At 39.6% G+C, this 17,383-nt stretch overlaps 1 protein-coding gene across 1 annotated transcript in view; it reads right to left on the reverse strand.

Annotated features, from left to right (window-relative positions):
- FBN2 (fibrillin 2) overlaps positions 1-17,383 on the reverse strand; it is a 224,002-nt gene that overhangs the window by 49,532 nt on the left and 157,087 nt on the right. The window contains exons 26-34 of the mRNA XM_057541239.1: positions 14,732-14,860; positions 13,831-13,956; positions 11,630-11,755; positions 11,041-11,163; positions 10,758-10,883; positions 10,306-10,431; positions 9,091-9,213; positions 6,667-6,789; positions 4,872-4,997 (exon numbers count right to left, since the gene is read on the reverse strand). Of these exons, the coding sequence (XP_057397222.1) occupies positions 4,872-4,997; positions 6,667-6,789; positions 9,091-9,213; positions 10,306-10,431; positions 10,758-10,883; positions 11,041-11,163; positions 11,630-11,755; positions 13,831-13,956; positions 14,732-14,860 (1,128 nt within the window). The remainder of the gene's footprint in view (positions 1-4,871; positions 4,998-6,666; positions 6,790-9,090; positions 9,214-10,305; positions 10,432-10,757; positions 10,884-11,040; positions 11,164-11,629; positions 11,756-13,830; positions 13,957-14,731; positions 14,861-17,383) is intronic.

Consider the following 17,383-nt stretch of genomic DNA (forward strand, 5'->3'; position numbering starts at 1 on the left):
AGTTTATGAAAGTCTTCCAAGAAGCTTTAACTCAAAATAAACAAGAAGTTATTACTCCTCCCTCATTCATATGAAAATGAAGGCATAGTGTGCCTGTACAGCTGTAGAAGTAATCTGTATTTCTACTCATAGGAAGATGATGGACATTTTTGTACACAAATTACCTCATATTCTGAGAATGCAGACCAGGCAGGCCATTTTAGGCTAGACTAGACAAGTCATTCTAAAATGCTGTCTTGAGACAGTTATATCTTAAGTATAAACGGGTCTGTTGGTCATTCATGATTGTCAAAATAAAGCATTTCAACTATCTTATATTTAAAGTATGGTTCAAATTGTGTCTAGAAGTTCAACTGATGTGTAAAGTTGTCTTTACTTGTGTTGGGGCAATAAACAAAGTTATTCTTTTTATATAAATCAGTAAAGACTCATTAAGTTAGTTTATAATTGAGTTGTGTTAATCTATAAATTGAAATGGAATTGTATTATCAGCCTTCTGCGTATGCATTTTACTTTTAAGTGAACTTTATTAGAAATAACTTCCATTTAAATAACATAAAAGTCGCATGGAACAAGGTATTTTAAGAGAATACTGTCTTGTTTTTATAAAATTGATGCATATTCAGAAATTTGAACAATACAGAAAAGTGGTGATAGGAAACAGAAAAGATAAGAAACACAGAAAATAAGATAGCAAGAACAAAAATCACTCAAAAATGCTTCTATCCAGAATTATCATTGTAATTGTATGAACACCATTCCAAATATTGATATTTCTCAATGCATATTCACAGAGAGTAAAGCTGAAACAATTTCCATGCATCAGATCAATTTTTCATTATCTCAGTATCTTCTAAAATGCTTTCTAATGTTAAGAATTGATGAAAACACTAAAACTGTATCATCTTTTGGCTTTATGTTAAAATTCAAACAATTTTAAGACAGTATTAATGGATTCTATACAATGATGATTAACAATTAACATCCATATATGCTTCCAACTCAGTTTTGTTATTCATATTATTTTCACTTTTTAAATGTTCATGGCATTTACCATAATCTCTACAGTATTTAGTACTAATTCTTTAAAGGAATCAATAATGTTTTTATTGTCACTTCTCCATTTATTTCTTGATTGGCTGTTTTTCATTGCTGATAAGTTGTGTGTTTCTTTTGTTTTTGTTTTTGGTTTTTTTTTTGCCCAAGACAAGAAGGGAGAGCCCACAGGTAGTTTCTTTCTGAATTATTTCACTTGTCAGGATATGTCTATTGTCTTTTTTTTTTTTATAAATTTATTTATTTTATTTATTTATTTTTGACTGCATTGGGTCTTCGTTGCTGCGTGCAGGCTTTCTCTAGTTGCGGTGAGCAGGGGTTACTCTTTGTTGCAGTCTCATTGCGGTGGCCTCTCTTGTTGCAGAGCACGGGCTCTAGGCACGAGGGCTTCAGTAGTTGTGGCACGAGGGCTTCAGTAGTTGTGGCGCGCAGGCTTCAGTAGTTGTGGCGCGTGGGCTCTAGAGTACAGGCTCAGTTGCTGGCGCAACTGGCTGAGTTGCTCCTTGGCATGTGGGATCTTCCCGGACCAGGGCTCGAACCCATGTCCCCTGCACTGGCAGGAGGATTCTTAACCACTGCGCCACCAGGGAAGCCCTGTCTATTGTCTTTATAACTAACTAACTCTGAGGTATAACATTCTTGTCACATGTGTCCTTATAACTGTGAGGGCAGCATTCTAATGTGTGTTGGTACTGAATGTTTGTTTTGCTCATGACTTGCCTTTTCTATCTGCAGTTTGAAGAATCTCTGTTAGTTAAGTTGACAAATTCAATAAGGCTAAATAAAAATGATTTACTTCTTCCTGTATATTCAGTTCCTTCTTCTATTTCAGGAAAATGTTTGGTTGTTTAATACTTTTTTTCTATTCAATTTTTAGGGACTCTTCACTTCAGAAACACCCATTATACTTAAGTTTATGGTCTTTGTCTTTTCTCTAATAGTGTTAATTTATCCTCCCCCCCTTTTTTTCACTGTGATTATCTCACGTCCATTCTCTATGGTAGTAATTACATTTTCATCTCCTCTGTTTTTTGCTGTGTCTATTTAATTGTTCTCTTATTTTGCTGCATTGGTCCACATTTTTTGTTTCCTTTAACTCTGCAATATCTCTTTTTGTCTTTTTTTCTGTTTTTATAATCACTTTGAACTTGTTCAATCATATGTTTTTATTAAGGTTGTCTGTGGTACAATATACCTATGCGAAATTTGCTCTTGTTCCTTGGGTAGTTTTCCTCTACTCTGGATTGATTATTTATCTGCTTTTTGTATGCTTTTTTGTTGTTGTTGCTTCCATAGAACACCTGCACAGTTGCCGTTGTTTCAGTTTGTTTACACATTACTTGGTCAGCTCTTTCAAGAGTTTTATATACAGTTGATGCTTGAACAACATACATTTGAACTGTGCAGGTCCACTTATACATGGATTTTTTTCAGTAGTAAATACTACAGTGTATGTAGTACAACTACACTATCTGCAGTTGGTTAAATGTGTGGACATGGAACCGCGAATGCAGAGAACTGTGAACACTGAGGGCCGACTACAAGTTATACACAGATTTCCCCCCGTGCTGAGGGTAGGGGTCCCTAGCCCCCATGTTATTCAAGTGTCAACTGTACTCTGATACAGTTTAGATGGAGCTTCTCGACATGCTCCCTTCTCTTTTGATTTGGGCTTTCTTTGGAAGACAGCTTGGGGTATGGGTTTCATTATAGCTTCTATTCTGTGGCCCAGAGTTTCATAAGGTGGGGGAAGAGGAGAAATACGGATGGGAGGACCTCCACTGGGCTCTGTGGGCTCTTTGTTGGTGAACCTGGCCCCTGCTCTCTCTTCGGAAATCATACTATTTAGTGCTCTGTGTCTGGGTTTACTCCATCTGATGGAGTCCTAACCTGTCCCTGAGGAGGTTCTTGCAGGTTCTGTACTTTCCCATTTTGGTGACGAATACTGGGAAATGGCCAACTCCAGCAGTTTTTTAAACTCTATAGAAATTCTGAGAATTTATGATTAGAGGTAGATGCTGAGTGGAAAATGTTGATTAGAGGATCAATTCAAAGGGGCATCAATTTATAATAAGATGGGAAAATATCAAGGAATTAAAGTAATAAATTCAGGATAAACTGTCTAGATGTGCCAGATCTCATAGAAAGAGAGAAGACAAAACCAAGGAGAAACAGGCAGAACCATGGAATTACATTTTGGGGATCTCAAAATTTGGCCTCTGGTTAAATGGAGCACAGGGTGAGCTACATGTGTGCCACTCTCAGGTGCCCTGGCAACTGGGATTTCTCTCCCTGGAAACAACATATTTTGGGAAAGCCAACATGAGAAGGAAGTACAGTAAACAGAAACTATTTGGCATCACCTTGAGGGAGGTTCTGGGAGAAGTTTTGGAAGACCCCTAGGCCACAAATAATGGAACAGAATTATGAAAGGGAAATGCTGTCTTATGTATAAAGGATTAATTTTGAAATTTTATGTTGGCAAAAGTGTCTGGCTACTGCTAACTTATCCCTTTTCCCACCAATTCTTGTCCAGCTGACGTGGGTAATAAATCATGTAATTCCATAAACACATTGACTCACAGTTTCTACTAATTGACTTCAATGCTTAGAAGGAACCAGGACTAGGAAAAAAATAAAGCTCATTCTACAGCTGCCTTGTATAAAATGGTTTAGATTCTGCCCAACCTAGCAGGTCAAAGTAGAAGCATGAATACTTTCAGTTTCTAATATCATCTTCCCGGAGACTCCTATTCATCCTCTCGTTCTGATTCTCTCCAAATTGGTAGATATTTATGGAAATTTCCATGATCTTTAATGGTAGATATTTATGGAAATTTCCATGATCTTTTAGGCATACTTTCTTTCTTCAGTGACACTTCTGGTGGTGGGGCAGAGTCAGGCTCTACTCCAAGCTACCCCAGATTGTATAAGTTTTGTTTGGTTGATGCTGGTGAAGTGTGTGTGTGTGTGTGTGTGTGCACGCGCGCGCTGGCATTTACTATTTCTGTTCATTTGATTAGATACTCATGTAGGGAAGGCCTGTAATCTGGTTTCATTTTATAATCTTTGCTAGCAGTTAGCCTGAGTTTTTTTTTTAACGTTTTCTATGAATCACTAATTTTGTTAAAACCTTATGGCATATGAATTGTTTTCAATCCTCTTCCTTTATTTACATTTTCATGTACTCTTATGAACACAATGATGGCCCAAACTCTATGTAATGTGAATTGAGTCTCTAATGTAAAAGAAAATCCAAATTCTTTTTCTTGGAAAGATATCACACTAGTCACGAAGTCCCATTTCTAGGAAAGGGGGTGATGTCATAACTTAGAGGCAGGAGACATGACTATTAAGCAAAAGGTGCAGCTCTTGATGAGTCCCTGAAGAGGACTTCCAGTCCCAGACATACACACAGTTGACTAAAGCATAAAGGTAATGCCAAAAATGAGCTACTTAGATTTTGATAAACACATTAAATAGCAGTGATTGAGGTACACAATATATTTTAAAAGCTGAACAGTTTATCCACATTTCATTCATTTAGTGATAAAAAAAGAAATAGTTAAAAAAAAAAAAACGAATAAGCCGAAGTTCCAACTCTTGGCTCTTGGCCAGGAAAACTTCGTAAGAGATGAAAGCCACCTTCATCATTATTCATTCGGCAAAATAATCCATGCTTAAACAAATGACTTTTATGTGTGCAGCATGTGCTGTGTATTCTGCTTCCAGGTGGAGCCTGTTCAGCCCTTTTTGTGGTTTCATTTGCTGTAGTTGATCCAACTTGGAAATGAGTTGGAATCCTGGTGACCCACCTTGGCAGGATCTGCTGTCTGAGGCTGGAGTGAAGCCCATCTCACACTCGCAGCGATATGCACCCGGGACGTTGAGGCATTGTCCATTCTCACAGAGATTTATGTTTTCTGCACACTCATCAACATCTGTTGAAGGAGCAAATTACATCTCTATTAAGTTCCAAATCTCATGACATTTTTTTCTTCGCTCTATAACTAAACCAGTCTCACTGGCTTGAGTTAGTGCTCATTAACATCAAACAACAATTATCCATATACACCTAAATAAGGGTATACAACTTGACAGTAGAGCTGTTTATGCCCTAACATTCAATTCCATTATGATAAACAGGAACGAGGTGTCTCTCACATCTGTCTCAGTTCTCTTTAATGCTAATTTGATGCATCTGTGTTACACCAACATCATTTAGATATAACCAAGAACATTGGAATTAATCTTAAAATGGTGTTAATTCATTTGAAAACATTACAGTATTAAAATGAACAACTTTTTCACTAGTTCAAGTATTTTTAAGCAAGTAAGGGACACTCTAGGGGAGTGAGGAAAGTTTCTTTCATGCCATTACAATCTCATTAAAATATTCTTATTTTAATTACACAAATGAGTATTATTCATAGAACTTAAAGACAATTTCTTTGATTCTATCAAACGGAAAAAGGGGGGAAGGGCAGAAACCAATGTTTATTGAGGGCCTAACATTTGCCAGGGAGTGTGCTAGCTGCCTGACATTCATGTTTTCACTGAGTTCACCAACCCTGTGAGGTTTAGAAGAGGAAGAACCCGAGGCTCAGAGGAGGCGACTGATGCCTGGGAGTCACAGTGATCTAATCTGCAGCTGAGCCAGGGTCTAGGTCCAGCTGTGTCTGATACCAAGGCCATGCCCCTGCCCTCACACCACGGTGCAGAGACATGCTAAGAAAGATGGCAGTACCCGAGGTTTAAAAGTAAGGAAGCTTTACAACTGAATAAACATGTTTTCTTAAAGAAGCATTAGAAAACTGTAAGTCTGTGTTTTTGATGTCAATAATTAGAAAAAAACTCTCTTTTAATTTGGGGTTTAAAGTGTGCACTGAAATTCAACTGAGAAACACCTATCTCTCAAGCTTAAAAGTATCATTCTTTAAGTCCAGCACGATGATCTAGTCTTTTACATGAATATAATGAGTGGATGTTTTATCCTCAAGGAATGCAGAGTGAATTTACTCACATTTATTAAGCTCTGATGATGCATGTTTCTAAGCTCTTTACTTGGACTATTCCATTTAATCTTTTCAATACCATGTGATAAACTGAGATTTTGATAAACACAATAAATAGCAGTGATTGGGTAGGTCATAGATTTTATTTTAAGAAGCTGTTTTCCCAACATATCATTCATTCAATGATATAAAAGAAAAAGGGAAATAGTATTTATTATTATTATTACCACCATGTCCATTTCAAAATGGCGAAACTAAGGACACACAGGTTAAGTCATTTACTTAAGGCTATATGGCCGGTAAGCAGCACAGGCAAGATCTGGATCCAGATGGTCTACATCAGAGCCTGTAGTTTTGACCATTACGTTAATTAATGAATAAAAGGAAATGACAGTCACTAAGAGTACATGATAGTAATAAATGCCATTATTTTTAAAAATTTCCAGGTTTTTGTGTTTAATGTAAGCAAAAGATACATATTCACCTTAAGTCAAGCGTAAAAACAGAGGTAGTGATTTCAGCCTCCTTTACCTACAGTTTTCTTCTGATGATGAAAACATACAGAGCGTTGCATGAAAATCAGGACCTCACCCACCTGAGCAGGTAAATCCATCTCCAGTGAACCCTTCGGAGCAGGCACAGCGGTAGGAGCCTGGGGTATTGACACACTGAGCGTTTATGCTGCACTGGTGGGTTCCATTAGAACATTCGTCCAGATCTGCATGTCATGGGAACATAGCAATAAAGTTCAGAAATGAAAATGGAATATTTAAACACCCAGGAAGATTTTCATTTGTCTTAATTTAAATGTAAACTGGCCAAAAACTGGCCAAATGGAATGTATTTTAGTTTACTGGTCAAGTTGCAGTTCTATATAATTTTCTAAGACCTCAGACCTATGATCCAAAATGTTCATGCTACAAACATGGGCCAAAATAATTAGTTCAAGCATTTTGTGAGCTGTCTAATCAACTAGAATTATAATGTTTAAAAGACAACCAGGCCTAGATTTCCTTCTGATTTCTACTGAGGGTGAATTTTATCATTGGCTACCTTATCACTAGAAAAGGGGTCAATTTTCAAGATACTACTGAATTTCAGAGCAGGACAATTACCATAGAATTTTCAAGTTCATTTTATAGATGAGGAAACCAAGATAATGATTCTTGACCTCATGGAGCCCCTAGTCTAGTGGAAAAGACAGATGTTAAACACAGAAAATTAAATTAAATTAAATCCTGTTATACATGTACCATGAAGAAAAGTTACAGGGTATGAGGAAATAAGAAGGGTGTCTAATTCGGATTGCAGGAATTAGGAAAGCTCCACTGAGGAAGTAATTTTTAGTTAACTTCGCACCTGAAGGATGAGCAAGAGTTGACCTGCGAACAGAAGTAGGGATGGGTCTTCCTTGCAGAGGGAAAAGCACGTATAAAAACACTGAGAAGGAAAAGAGCTTTGATGTGACAAAAATTAAAGGAGGTCAGAGTGATAAAGCACAATGTAGGAGACCAAGGACGATAGAAAGTGAAGCTGGAGAGATAGCGGGAAGATGCCATAGGGTCTTGTAAACCATGTGAAGGAAGCTGAATTTGATCCTAAATTCAATGGATTAAAATGACAATTGTGAAGAAATCAGATCCATGGTTTAAAAAAATCTACCTGGCTGCAATGTGGAGAATGGATTGCGGGAGGACCAGAGAGGGAGTGAGAAAACATACGAGGGGGTTCTTGTAGCAGCTAACAGAGAGAAAGGGTTGGGGTGGGGGGCAGACTGAGAGAGAGAACAGCTGCGACAAGAGCAGGGGGATGGAGATGGAAAGGAGTGGATGGATTTGGATGACATTTTGGAGGAGAGGTGCCTGGACACGGTTAAATCTTTTGTATTAGCGGCAGGCTATTTTTCGATAGCTGGCCAGAGTGATAGATGGACAAGAAGCAAAAAAAAGGGAGGCTAGAGGAGAGAAAAACAGTAAACAAATGAGACTAGAAAAATGGGAATGGGGATATAGCTGAAAAGTTGTGAGATTAATGATAGAGGAACGGCTGGACTCAAGCGGGTAGCTAGTGGACTTAGTGACACCATGAGAGAACCTTCCTTAGCAAAGTTATTTAAAAACTATGTTAACTCAAATTCTGGAGTCAGCTCATAAACATTTGACAAGTATAAAACAATTGAGTAGGTAAGAAAGTACATTCAAATTAACTAATATTATTAATAAGAGATCTTAAAATTATCCTTTAATTCTTGCTGCAGGCTTATCAGGTTTTAATGAGTAATCATGGGGAGGTCGGTTTTGCTAGCTTGAATTTGTATTTTAAATAGACCTGGATAATTTTTACGAGCTGCATCATGCCTTATTGTTGAGGCACGTAAAACACTGAACGTACCAAGCAGCACTATGAATGACATCAAGGGTAAAATCCAGTTCCTTGCCTCACAGCTATAAAGGACTTATTATTAGACTCTGGTCAAGAACTATATAACTTGGAGAACGGCAACTGCCTTCACATTCTCCTTCTAATCTGGCTTCTTGGAATCCAAAACATTTAGATTTCTCTGGAAGAAGAATTCTATTTTCTATTAAGAAGCTGGTATTGACCACTTACTATAGACCTAGGTTATCTGAAAAAAATCTTTTCATTCCCTTCATTTATTTCACTGGGTTTTAAATCTCACTGTTACTCTATGAAAAAACTGGAAAAATATATTAGTCATGTTTCATCCTACAGCTGCTTGGATTTCTGGCTGCACATCAAATAATTTTTACTGAACAACACCACATTAAAAAGCAGATGCCAAGGCATACTGTTGTAATTTGATCATTTATACCAAGGTTAAAGGAAACTCTTAGGCAAGAATTATCTTGCAACGAAAGACAGCCTTTAATTTTCAAGAGAATAAATGAAAATAAGAGGCATGTTCCTACTCAAGTATGTAGGTTAACAACTGTGCAAAGAAGAGCCTCTAGGGATTTTGCGTCTTAACAAAGGTTATTTACATTTGCAAAATACTCACCAATACATTTGATGCCATTTCCAACCCAGCCTTCTCTGCAGCTACATTTGAAGCTTCCTGGGACGTTTAGACATGAGGCATGCATGTCACAGTTGTGGGCACCAATTTCACACTCATCCACATCTGAGAAACCGCAGTTAATATGAAGATAAGATACAACCTAGTTAATTCTACTTCCAAGAGATTTCTGTATAGGCAAAATTTTAAAGTAAACACAGAGAAAACATTAACGTCACTTTTACTTTTAATATGTTTAGACTCCAACAGGATTTGGAAGTTCATGATCCAAATCAAACAAGGCCTTCCCTGAAAGAAACTGCCAGCCAGAATATATAGAAATAATCCCTGGAAATGTTATCTGGAAAATGACCGGATGCTTTTCTCAGTATTATGTATACAGTGTCTGTGTATGTGGTACACATGCAGATGAACACGCAGAGTTCTTCTTTCATTACTTGCCCTTTCCTGGAGGTGTCAGCTTAAGGCCTAGGCTGCAGTCTAAGTCACCCACCACCTGGCTTGAGCGAAATACCACGTGAGAGCCTTGAGCAATAATGGACATTTGGCCCAAAGCACTGACCTTGGGAGTTCAACCCCCATCCGCCCTTCAAAAGACTAAAACTATTTAGCAGAGAACAGGAATAAGAGAGAAAATGAATGGGGTGAACAAAGAAAAAAAGGGAAGAGAGGAAATTTGGGCTGGGAGAAGAGAAGGCAAAAGCAAATGGAAAGAGAGGAGAGAAGAGGAGAGAAAAAGATGGGGGAAAGAAAGGAAGGAAAAGAGTCTAAATATAAGTTTAGATTAATTTTTGTTAGTTTTAAAGAACTGCAAAACTCAGCAAACACCTGCGATTCCTCCAGGTCTTTTGGTGCTTCTTTCTTACGTATATCTCCTGTTTGGGCAGGAGAAAGTGAACGCTGCCCCAAGAGCTACCAGGAGAACATCAGAACCATGGGGGCCAGATTCCACACCCATTCTCCCACTCCGTGTCCAAGCACGCAGCCAGGTCTGCGGCTTGGTAGCTGAGAGCGTGCTCATCTACCACAGAGAAGAGACAAACGCATCACACGTGCTCTGGGCCAGTTACTCATCACATAACTGTCACAACCTGGTGTGGGTGAAAGTACAAGAAATTCCAGGGAACAAATGATGTTGAAGGTTAACCTCTGAAATATAAGAAGCTGAAACACAGAGGATACAAGCTTGAGACCTACCTGTGCATCCTGTGGTCCCCTTCTTTACTGAATACCCCAGCTGACAGTGGCAAATGAAGGATCCCTTGGTGTTCTCACATTCCCCAAACATGCAGATGTTTGAATTTAAGTCACATTCATTCACGTCTAGGAAATTGATTTTCAACACCTTGGTTAATACTTGTTTATTCTAGTAATTCAAAAGCTACCTCTTAAACTGAATAGCATACTAATGAGATACACAAATAACGTTTAAAATATAATGTATTTGCAGGACACAGTATTACAGATAAATATATTGTCTTTAAGGATTTTTTTTTTTCAAATAATTCTTCCTTTTTGGCTTTCACATCTTCTAATACAATGGTTTGAATTTTAAAAATAACCAAAAAAGCCTTTTCTTCTTATGTGCGTGTGTGTGTGTGTGTGTGCACACTGTACATAAATATTTATCCTGTTCTTATGCTACCCACCAATGCATGTTTTCATGTCCATTGAAGCCATGAAGCCATCATAACACAGACAGCGATACTCTCCAGGAATGTTGGTACACTGCCCACCATCACAGATATCAGGATTATTTTCACATTCATCAATATCTGATGATACAAAATCAAAACCAAATGAAAAACAAGGATGACTTTTATTAAGCTCATGCATTTTTTTTTCATCCAGTTCCACACAAAATATGTGGAGCCAGATTTGTAAGGTAAGATTAACCAGATGTACAAAGTCTGTGTATTTTCCTTCCCGTACCTGCGCACGACCTCCCATCTGGCATCAGGGCATAACCTTCACTGCAGCTACATTCATAGCTTCCTTCTGCATTAGTGCATTGGGTGTCACAGCCTCCGTTCATTATCATACATTCATCAATATCTGTAAAAACATTGCCACAACGTTACTTGTCAGGGATACTTCCTTAAAAAAAAAAAGAGAGAGAGAGTTTTTCTACTTCTTCTTAAGCAGACAATGCTTCAGTGGCTTTGGATTTTTCTCCCCACTATTCATGTTGATTGATCACTGTGACATTAGCCTTTCTTAGTTCCTCTCACTACCTTTTAAACAGCATTTCATTTGACATTCAGCTCCAGTAACCTAAGATTAAAGAACTCAGATATACCATATAGGATGAAATATATATAGAGAGAGAAATATAGGATGTTTCTTATTATAAAACCAGAGGTTCCTCTGCGAAACCACCAAACCATGGCATCTGCCCCCATTCTTAGATTTGTTTTTAGGACAAAAGACTCCCATCAGCGTCATTATATATTCCGTACCAGAAGCATTCCTCGACTGACTTGAGAAATACAACTTCCAGACCTGTTTGGCCTACCCTTACCTGTACAGCCCTGCCGGTCTGGCGTGGCCTGGTACCCAGGATTGCAGGAGCACTGATAAGTTCCAATCATGTTTACACATTTTCCATTTCTACAGAGATTGTCACTCAGGGAGCATTCATTAATATCTACAAAAAGATACACAGAGTTAATGTTTTATGAAATCATAACACCACTTAAACTATCAAGAACATGCAGCATCAGAGCAATGGTCTCCAAAGGGCTTTATTTACTTCAGGGGGAAGTAAGATGGTCTCTTGCAGCAATTCAAGGAAAACGCCAGAATCTATATTTCTCTTAGTTCTATCTATACAAAAGTGCTCTCCAGTGGAACTTTTTACATTGATGGAACTGTTACATATCTGTGCTGTCCAATATGTAGCTGTTACTGAGTGCTTGAAACATGGATACTCTGACTAAGGAACTGAATTTTTAACGTTATTTAATTTTGATAAAATTTAAATAGCCACGTGTGGCTAGTGAGTACCACATTAGACCACATCCACCTAGCACATGCAAGAAATAAAGCTTGTTAATACTTAATCTATGAATTTACACTGGCACCCTCAGCTGGTCTTAACTGGATGGTTACGTGTTGTCTAAATAACATGAAGGTTCCTGAGGGAAGACAGCTGGTTCCACAAAACAGAGGGGCTGAAAATAGGGCCCTCAGTTTTTAAGTTTTCATGGCATTGTGTTTAGAGGGCCTGGATAGGTGGATTACAGATTATATTGCCTGTTTTTTAGGAAACTAACCCTTATAAGATGGGCAGATGCCTTAAAAAAAACGCCTGCAAAGATCTGTGGAAGAAACTAGTACTAATAATGCAAAAAGAGAAGAGCAAGAAAATGGTAGAATGACACTTCCTCACACAAGTTACCTGTCAAACACAATCTAAGGTAAAAATCAGATATAACAAGAAATTCACCCCAAATTCTCAAAATCACTAAGAAGACGATGTGGCAAATTTATGTTTATAATCATGAAATATTTATTTTATTGAACATGCAAAAATACATATTTTATAATGTACATTATATCATTGAGAGGAACTTTTTTTTCAGCTAAAACTCATGAAAATTAATTAGCAAAATAAACTGAACTTAGAAACAGATCTCTGGATCACTGGTATCACAACCATGAATAAATATTCTGTAATTATCTGTGTGAAAAAGCTTTTTGAACTATTAAAGTGGAATTAAAAATATTTAAAACCTTTAAATTCACCTTTTAAAAATGTCTGTTTGAAAAAAGAAGCAGACTCACAGATACAAAGAACAAACTAGTGGTTACCAGTGGGGAGAGGAAACGGCGGAGGGGCAAGATAGCGGTAGGGGTTAAAAAAAAAAAGGTTATTATGGGATTATACAAAAGCATGAATGCAAAACTTCTGAGAATTGTAAAGCACGACAGAATTTAAAGAATCTTTCATTCAATAAAAAAATTAAAAATTAAAAAAATAAATAAAATGTCTGGTCTATGATTTAAGATTCACCTAATCATTAGCATAGCAATATAAATATGGGTTATAAATAAATACATGAGTAGTCGGGAGGTGTGCTCAAGTTATGTTTTTATTTGGGGGTGTGGGATCTGTCTATTTTAAACTGTTTTATTTGCTTACACTTTCAAGAAAGATTTACTGTGAGGAAAACATTTCCTGGCTAAATCAAAGCTTTAAAGCCTATGGAACACTTCAAGACCAGCCGTGGTCGCACCTACATCCTCCGCCCCCCATCTGAGCTCAGGGCCAGTAAAGAGGCCTCAGTGCTTCTGTGAGGAGGGGGTTGGAGGGAGCGCGTGAGCTCCCACACAGGTGAGCAGACCCTGTGATGACTGACACGGGGCACCAAGTGGATTCTTGTGCACATGTTTGCACACAGGCAAACCATCAGGGAGCGGCCCTTCCAAGGGGAGCGTATGTCCCATCCCAGCCGACCCGGAGGAGGGAACTACAAGGCCTGACACAGGGTCCCTCCCACAGGGTCCTTTCCAGTGCGCTTGTAACGAAAAAGAGGGGAACCAGGGTAAGCATTTTCTAAAGACACAGCCTGAATCCAAACGTATGGACTCTGAATTCCCAAATTTTAATCTGTTAGGTTTCACAGGCCAAAAACAACCAGTTCATGAGAATGACCTCTGATCTTTATGATCTTTACCAGTTGAACTGAGAGGGTTTATGTGCTGAGGAGACAAACTCACCGACACAGTCCTCACGTGATGGTGACAGCTCGTGTCCCAGTGGACAGTCACACTGAAAGCTGCCCTCAGTGTTCACACAGGTGCCACCCCTACAAAGGAGAGGGTTACGTTCACATTCGTCAATGTCTGAAAGGTAAAAACGTGAGAGCCATTAAAGAACTCTGAGGAAAAAACGTTCACGCACACAGCATGGGAGAAAGATTCATTATCTGAGGTCATTGCGACTCAAATGTGAGAGATGGGTTAATAAGAGATGGGCTAAGCTCTCCTCACTTTATGATCACTAGATAAAAGGTTAAAGTTCTACTCTGAAAAGATAGTGAGCTATCAAGGCTTTTACTTGTATGAAATGAGCAGACTCATGAGAGGTAAAAATAAACAATATTCGCTTTATATCACTCTGAACTCCAGACACCATATGTCTCTATCTCTAATCAAAGTGAAAGAAAACTCTTGGACTGATCACTTTCTGTATCCCATGAGGTGAGTCCTATAAGTTGCTAAAAATGAAACCATGGGCTAAAAGGTGGGCAATGCCAAGAGTGTTTGTAATAACACACAAGTAAGGAAAAGAACATGGGATTCGCATGACAATATAAATTTGGGGGGTCACCACCCAATACCATACATTTTCAGTGACTCCCTCCTCAGCAGTTAGTCTGCGGTGACTTCAGACTCTATAAATAAGCAGAACCCAGTCTCAATATCTCACTGCCGTTAAGGCACCAAGGGGCTGGGGCTCCCCAAGAGCCATCGAGAAGCAGATTTCCTGTCTGACACTTAGATCTGTTCTCTCTCTCGCCACAGCTCCTTGCCAAGCACGCTGTTCACAGCTCTGAGACAGGCCAAGGTCGCGCTAAGGAGTCTGTGCTAGCCCGGTGTGCAGACCCCAGAGGCTTACCCATGCAGTTCTTCATCATCATGAACCCGCTCTCGTAGCCTTCGAAGCACTCACACTCAAAGCTGCCCGGCGTGTTGACACAGATCCCACTCCCACAGAGGTCAGGAGAAATCCTGCACTCGTCAATGTCTAGTTCACAGGGTTTAAAAGAAATTCAGAAAACCAGAGTGAGATGAGAAGGTGTTAACGAACAGAGAGATTTGGCCTTCCGAGCAAAGGTGCCGGAGGAAGCAGGGGCAAGCCGTAGAAGGATGCGTTTTCAGGAGGTCACCTCGAGGGGGACAGGACTGCGGGCACATTCCTTTCCCCAACTGCCAAAACTGTCACAGCCAACAGGCAGGTGAGCCCTTTTTGCCTTTAAGAATTCTGGAATTGTGGATTTCTCTTTGTGGCTTAGAAATGATAACAGAAGGATGAACCAAGCAACTTTGATATGAGCCGATCAAGGCAGGTGGCAAACGAGGAAGCAGTGGCCATATGGAGGGAGTCCCACGCACGACGCAAAGCCCAAGCTGGTTCTGCTGCACTAGCCCACGTCCGCCCCCGGTGCGGGCATGTGAGGGCTGCTGCCTCTGAGCAGGGGTGGCTAGCCGGCCACAGAGACGGCCACAGAGGCAGACGCGACCACTGAACCCTGAGCCGGAGAACGCACCCATATGGCAGGGCCGTGGAATATGCCCCAACTGTGCTTCTGCGTCATATTCAGACGGAAGAGCCTACTGATTTAATTTTAAAATTAAAAACAAACGATCATGATGGGCTTTTGCGTTTGTCAATTTTTACATACTACAGTAAATAAGAATCTTTAATAGCAGCACTTATATTCTCAGAAACAGGATTCTCTGAGAAATCTCCCATTCCTGAAATCAAGATTTTCAATAGAGCTGCATGTCTGTAAAATAAGATTAAGAAAACATGACTTGCTTAAATATTTTTGTCAGACTGGGAAAAATGTTTTTGCCAGCATCTGTTTATTCTCGTGAATTTAAATTTTTAAGTTTTTCTATCACAGGATTTATAAATGGCTAATTTGCACACGTTCTCTTGCGGGGGGCAGTGGGGGGGGGTAGTCTCAGCCCCTGCTTTCTCCCAGCTTTTGGTTTTTTTCTATTGATTTTTCCCAATTGCAGGACATACTGAAAAAATGGAGGTACTTTCTTTGAAACAAAAGTCTTAACAAAATTGATTGATTCAATTAAGCAGGTAACAATATGCATACTAATTCTCTTAATTTTTATCTATCAGTATCTAGGAACTGGTGATGAGAGCCAAAGGAAGAACACAGAATAAGCTCAATGGCAGAGGAGGGACAGATTTTGGCTGATGTGATGTGGTGGGAGCTGCATAGTGTAGATTATGAACTCTGGAACCAGATGACTGGGCACAAATCCCACTTCTGTCATCTTCTGGGTATAGGGGCTTGGGAAAGTCACTTAATTTCTCTGTGCCTTAGTTTCTTTATCTGTAAAATGGGGCGTGTAGTAGCACCTGCCTCATAGGAGTAAGTGAACCAATGTTTCCTAAGTGCTGAGAACAGTTCTTGTCTCATAAAGGGCAGTATATATGAAAGCTATTCGCTGTTAAGAATTAGCATTTTGGAGGAAGTGGCTTTTGAACTGATCCTGGAAGGTTGCACAGAAATTCTAACTTTAAAGATGTAGAATAAATAGAAGGGCAAGAGATAAAATGCATAGGTGAAGAAAACTAATGCATTTCAGAGAACAGCAAGTTATAGAGAGGCTGATAATGGGTGCAAGTACAGGTGAGATGGGTACGGTTACTGAGGGCGCCAGCGTGGGGAGCAGAAGATGGGCCTTACATGCTGTGAAGAAGGGCAGCCAACCGTGTCCCACTGTCCTTTCACATTGCATCCCACAACACCGCAGTGGTGTCAACAAACTTCTGTCTTATACAGTATAAACGAGGTGAGTTTCAGAGCCATTAAGTGACTTGGCTAATTTCACACCAAAAACAGGGCAGTCAGAACTGGAAAAGCTTCTTTATCTAGGTCTAGGATCATCTAAGTCAATAGAGAAGTTGTTTTGCGGGAAGTTATACAATCCAAGCCCTGCTTTAGGATGAAAAACCTAGTGGTTGTGAAAATGAAGGATCTGACTGGAAAATTACTGGGGTGGGAGACGCTGGAGGAATCGGCAGTGTAGCAGAGACTGCAATGTGCTGCCCAGGTCCCCCTTCAGGAAGGAAGGACTCACGCGTCCTTGCCCTCAGCTGTCAGGACTGCGGCTGGCAGAAAGTCCTGAGGTGAGAACTATCTTCAGGAAGCGCCTCAGCTAAGCGGACCTTCCTCACAGTCACACCCCTTCTCGGGGCAGATGTATGCAAAGATTCATCATGCAGGTACATAAACACCTAGCCCCTGTGCCCTAACTCAAGACAACTGTGATGTGCTTCCCAGATGCAGAGCTCCCGGGGCGGGTGGGCTGAGGACCACACTGGGACTGCATCACAGCCCACTTCTGTTTCCTTCCCCTCCCTCCCAAGACCAATCCCTAATAACCTTGGTGCCTGCTAATCTCTGCTCAATCTGTTTCCTGAGGCGCTGAACCTGCATCAGCAATAGTGTAGGAGAAATAGTACAAGTACTTGAAATAGCCATTTTGATGGAAGAATATACATCACTTTTTCACTTGT

The sequence above is a fragment of the Balaenoptera acutorostrata genome, chromosome 2 (assembly GCF_949987535.1).
Source record: "Balaenoptera acutorostrata chromosome 2, mBalAcu1.1, whole genome shotgun sequence".
NCBI classification, from domain to species: Eukaryota; Metazoa; Chordata; class Mammalia; order Artiodactyla; family Balaenopteridae; genus Balaenoptera; species Balaenoptera acutorostrata.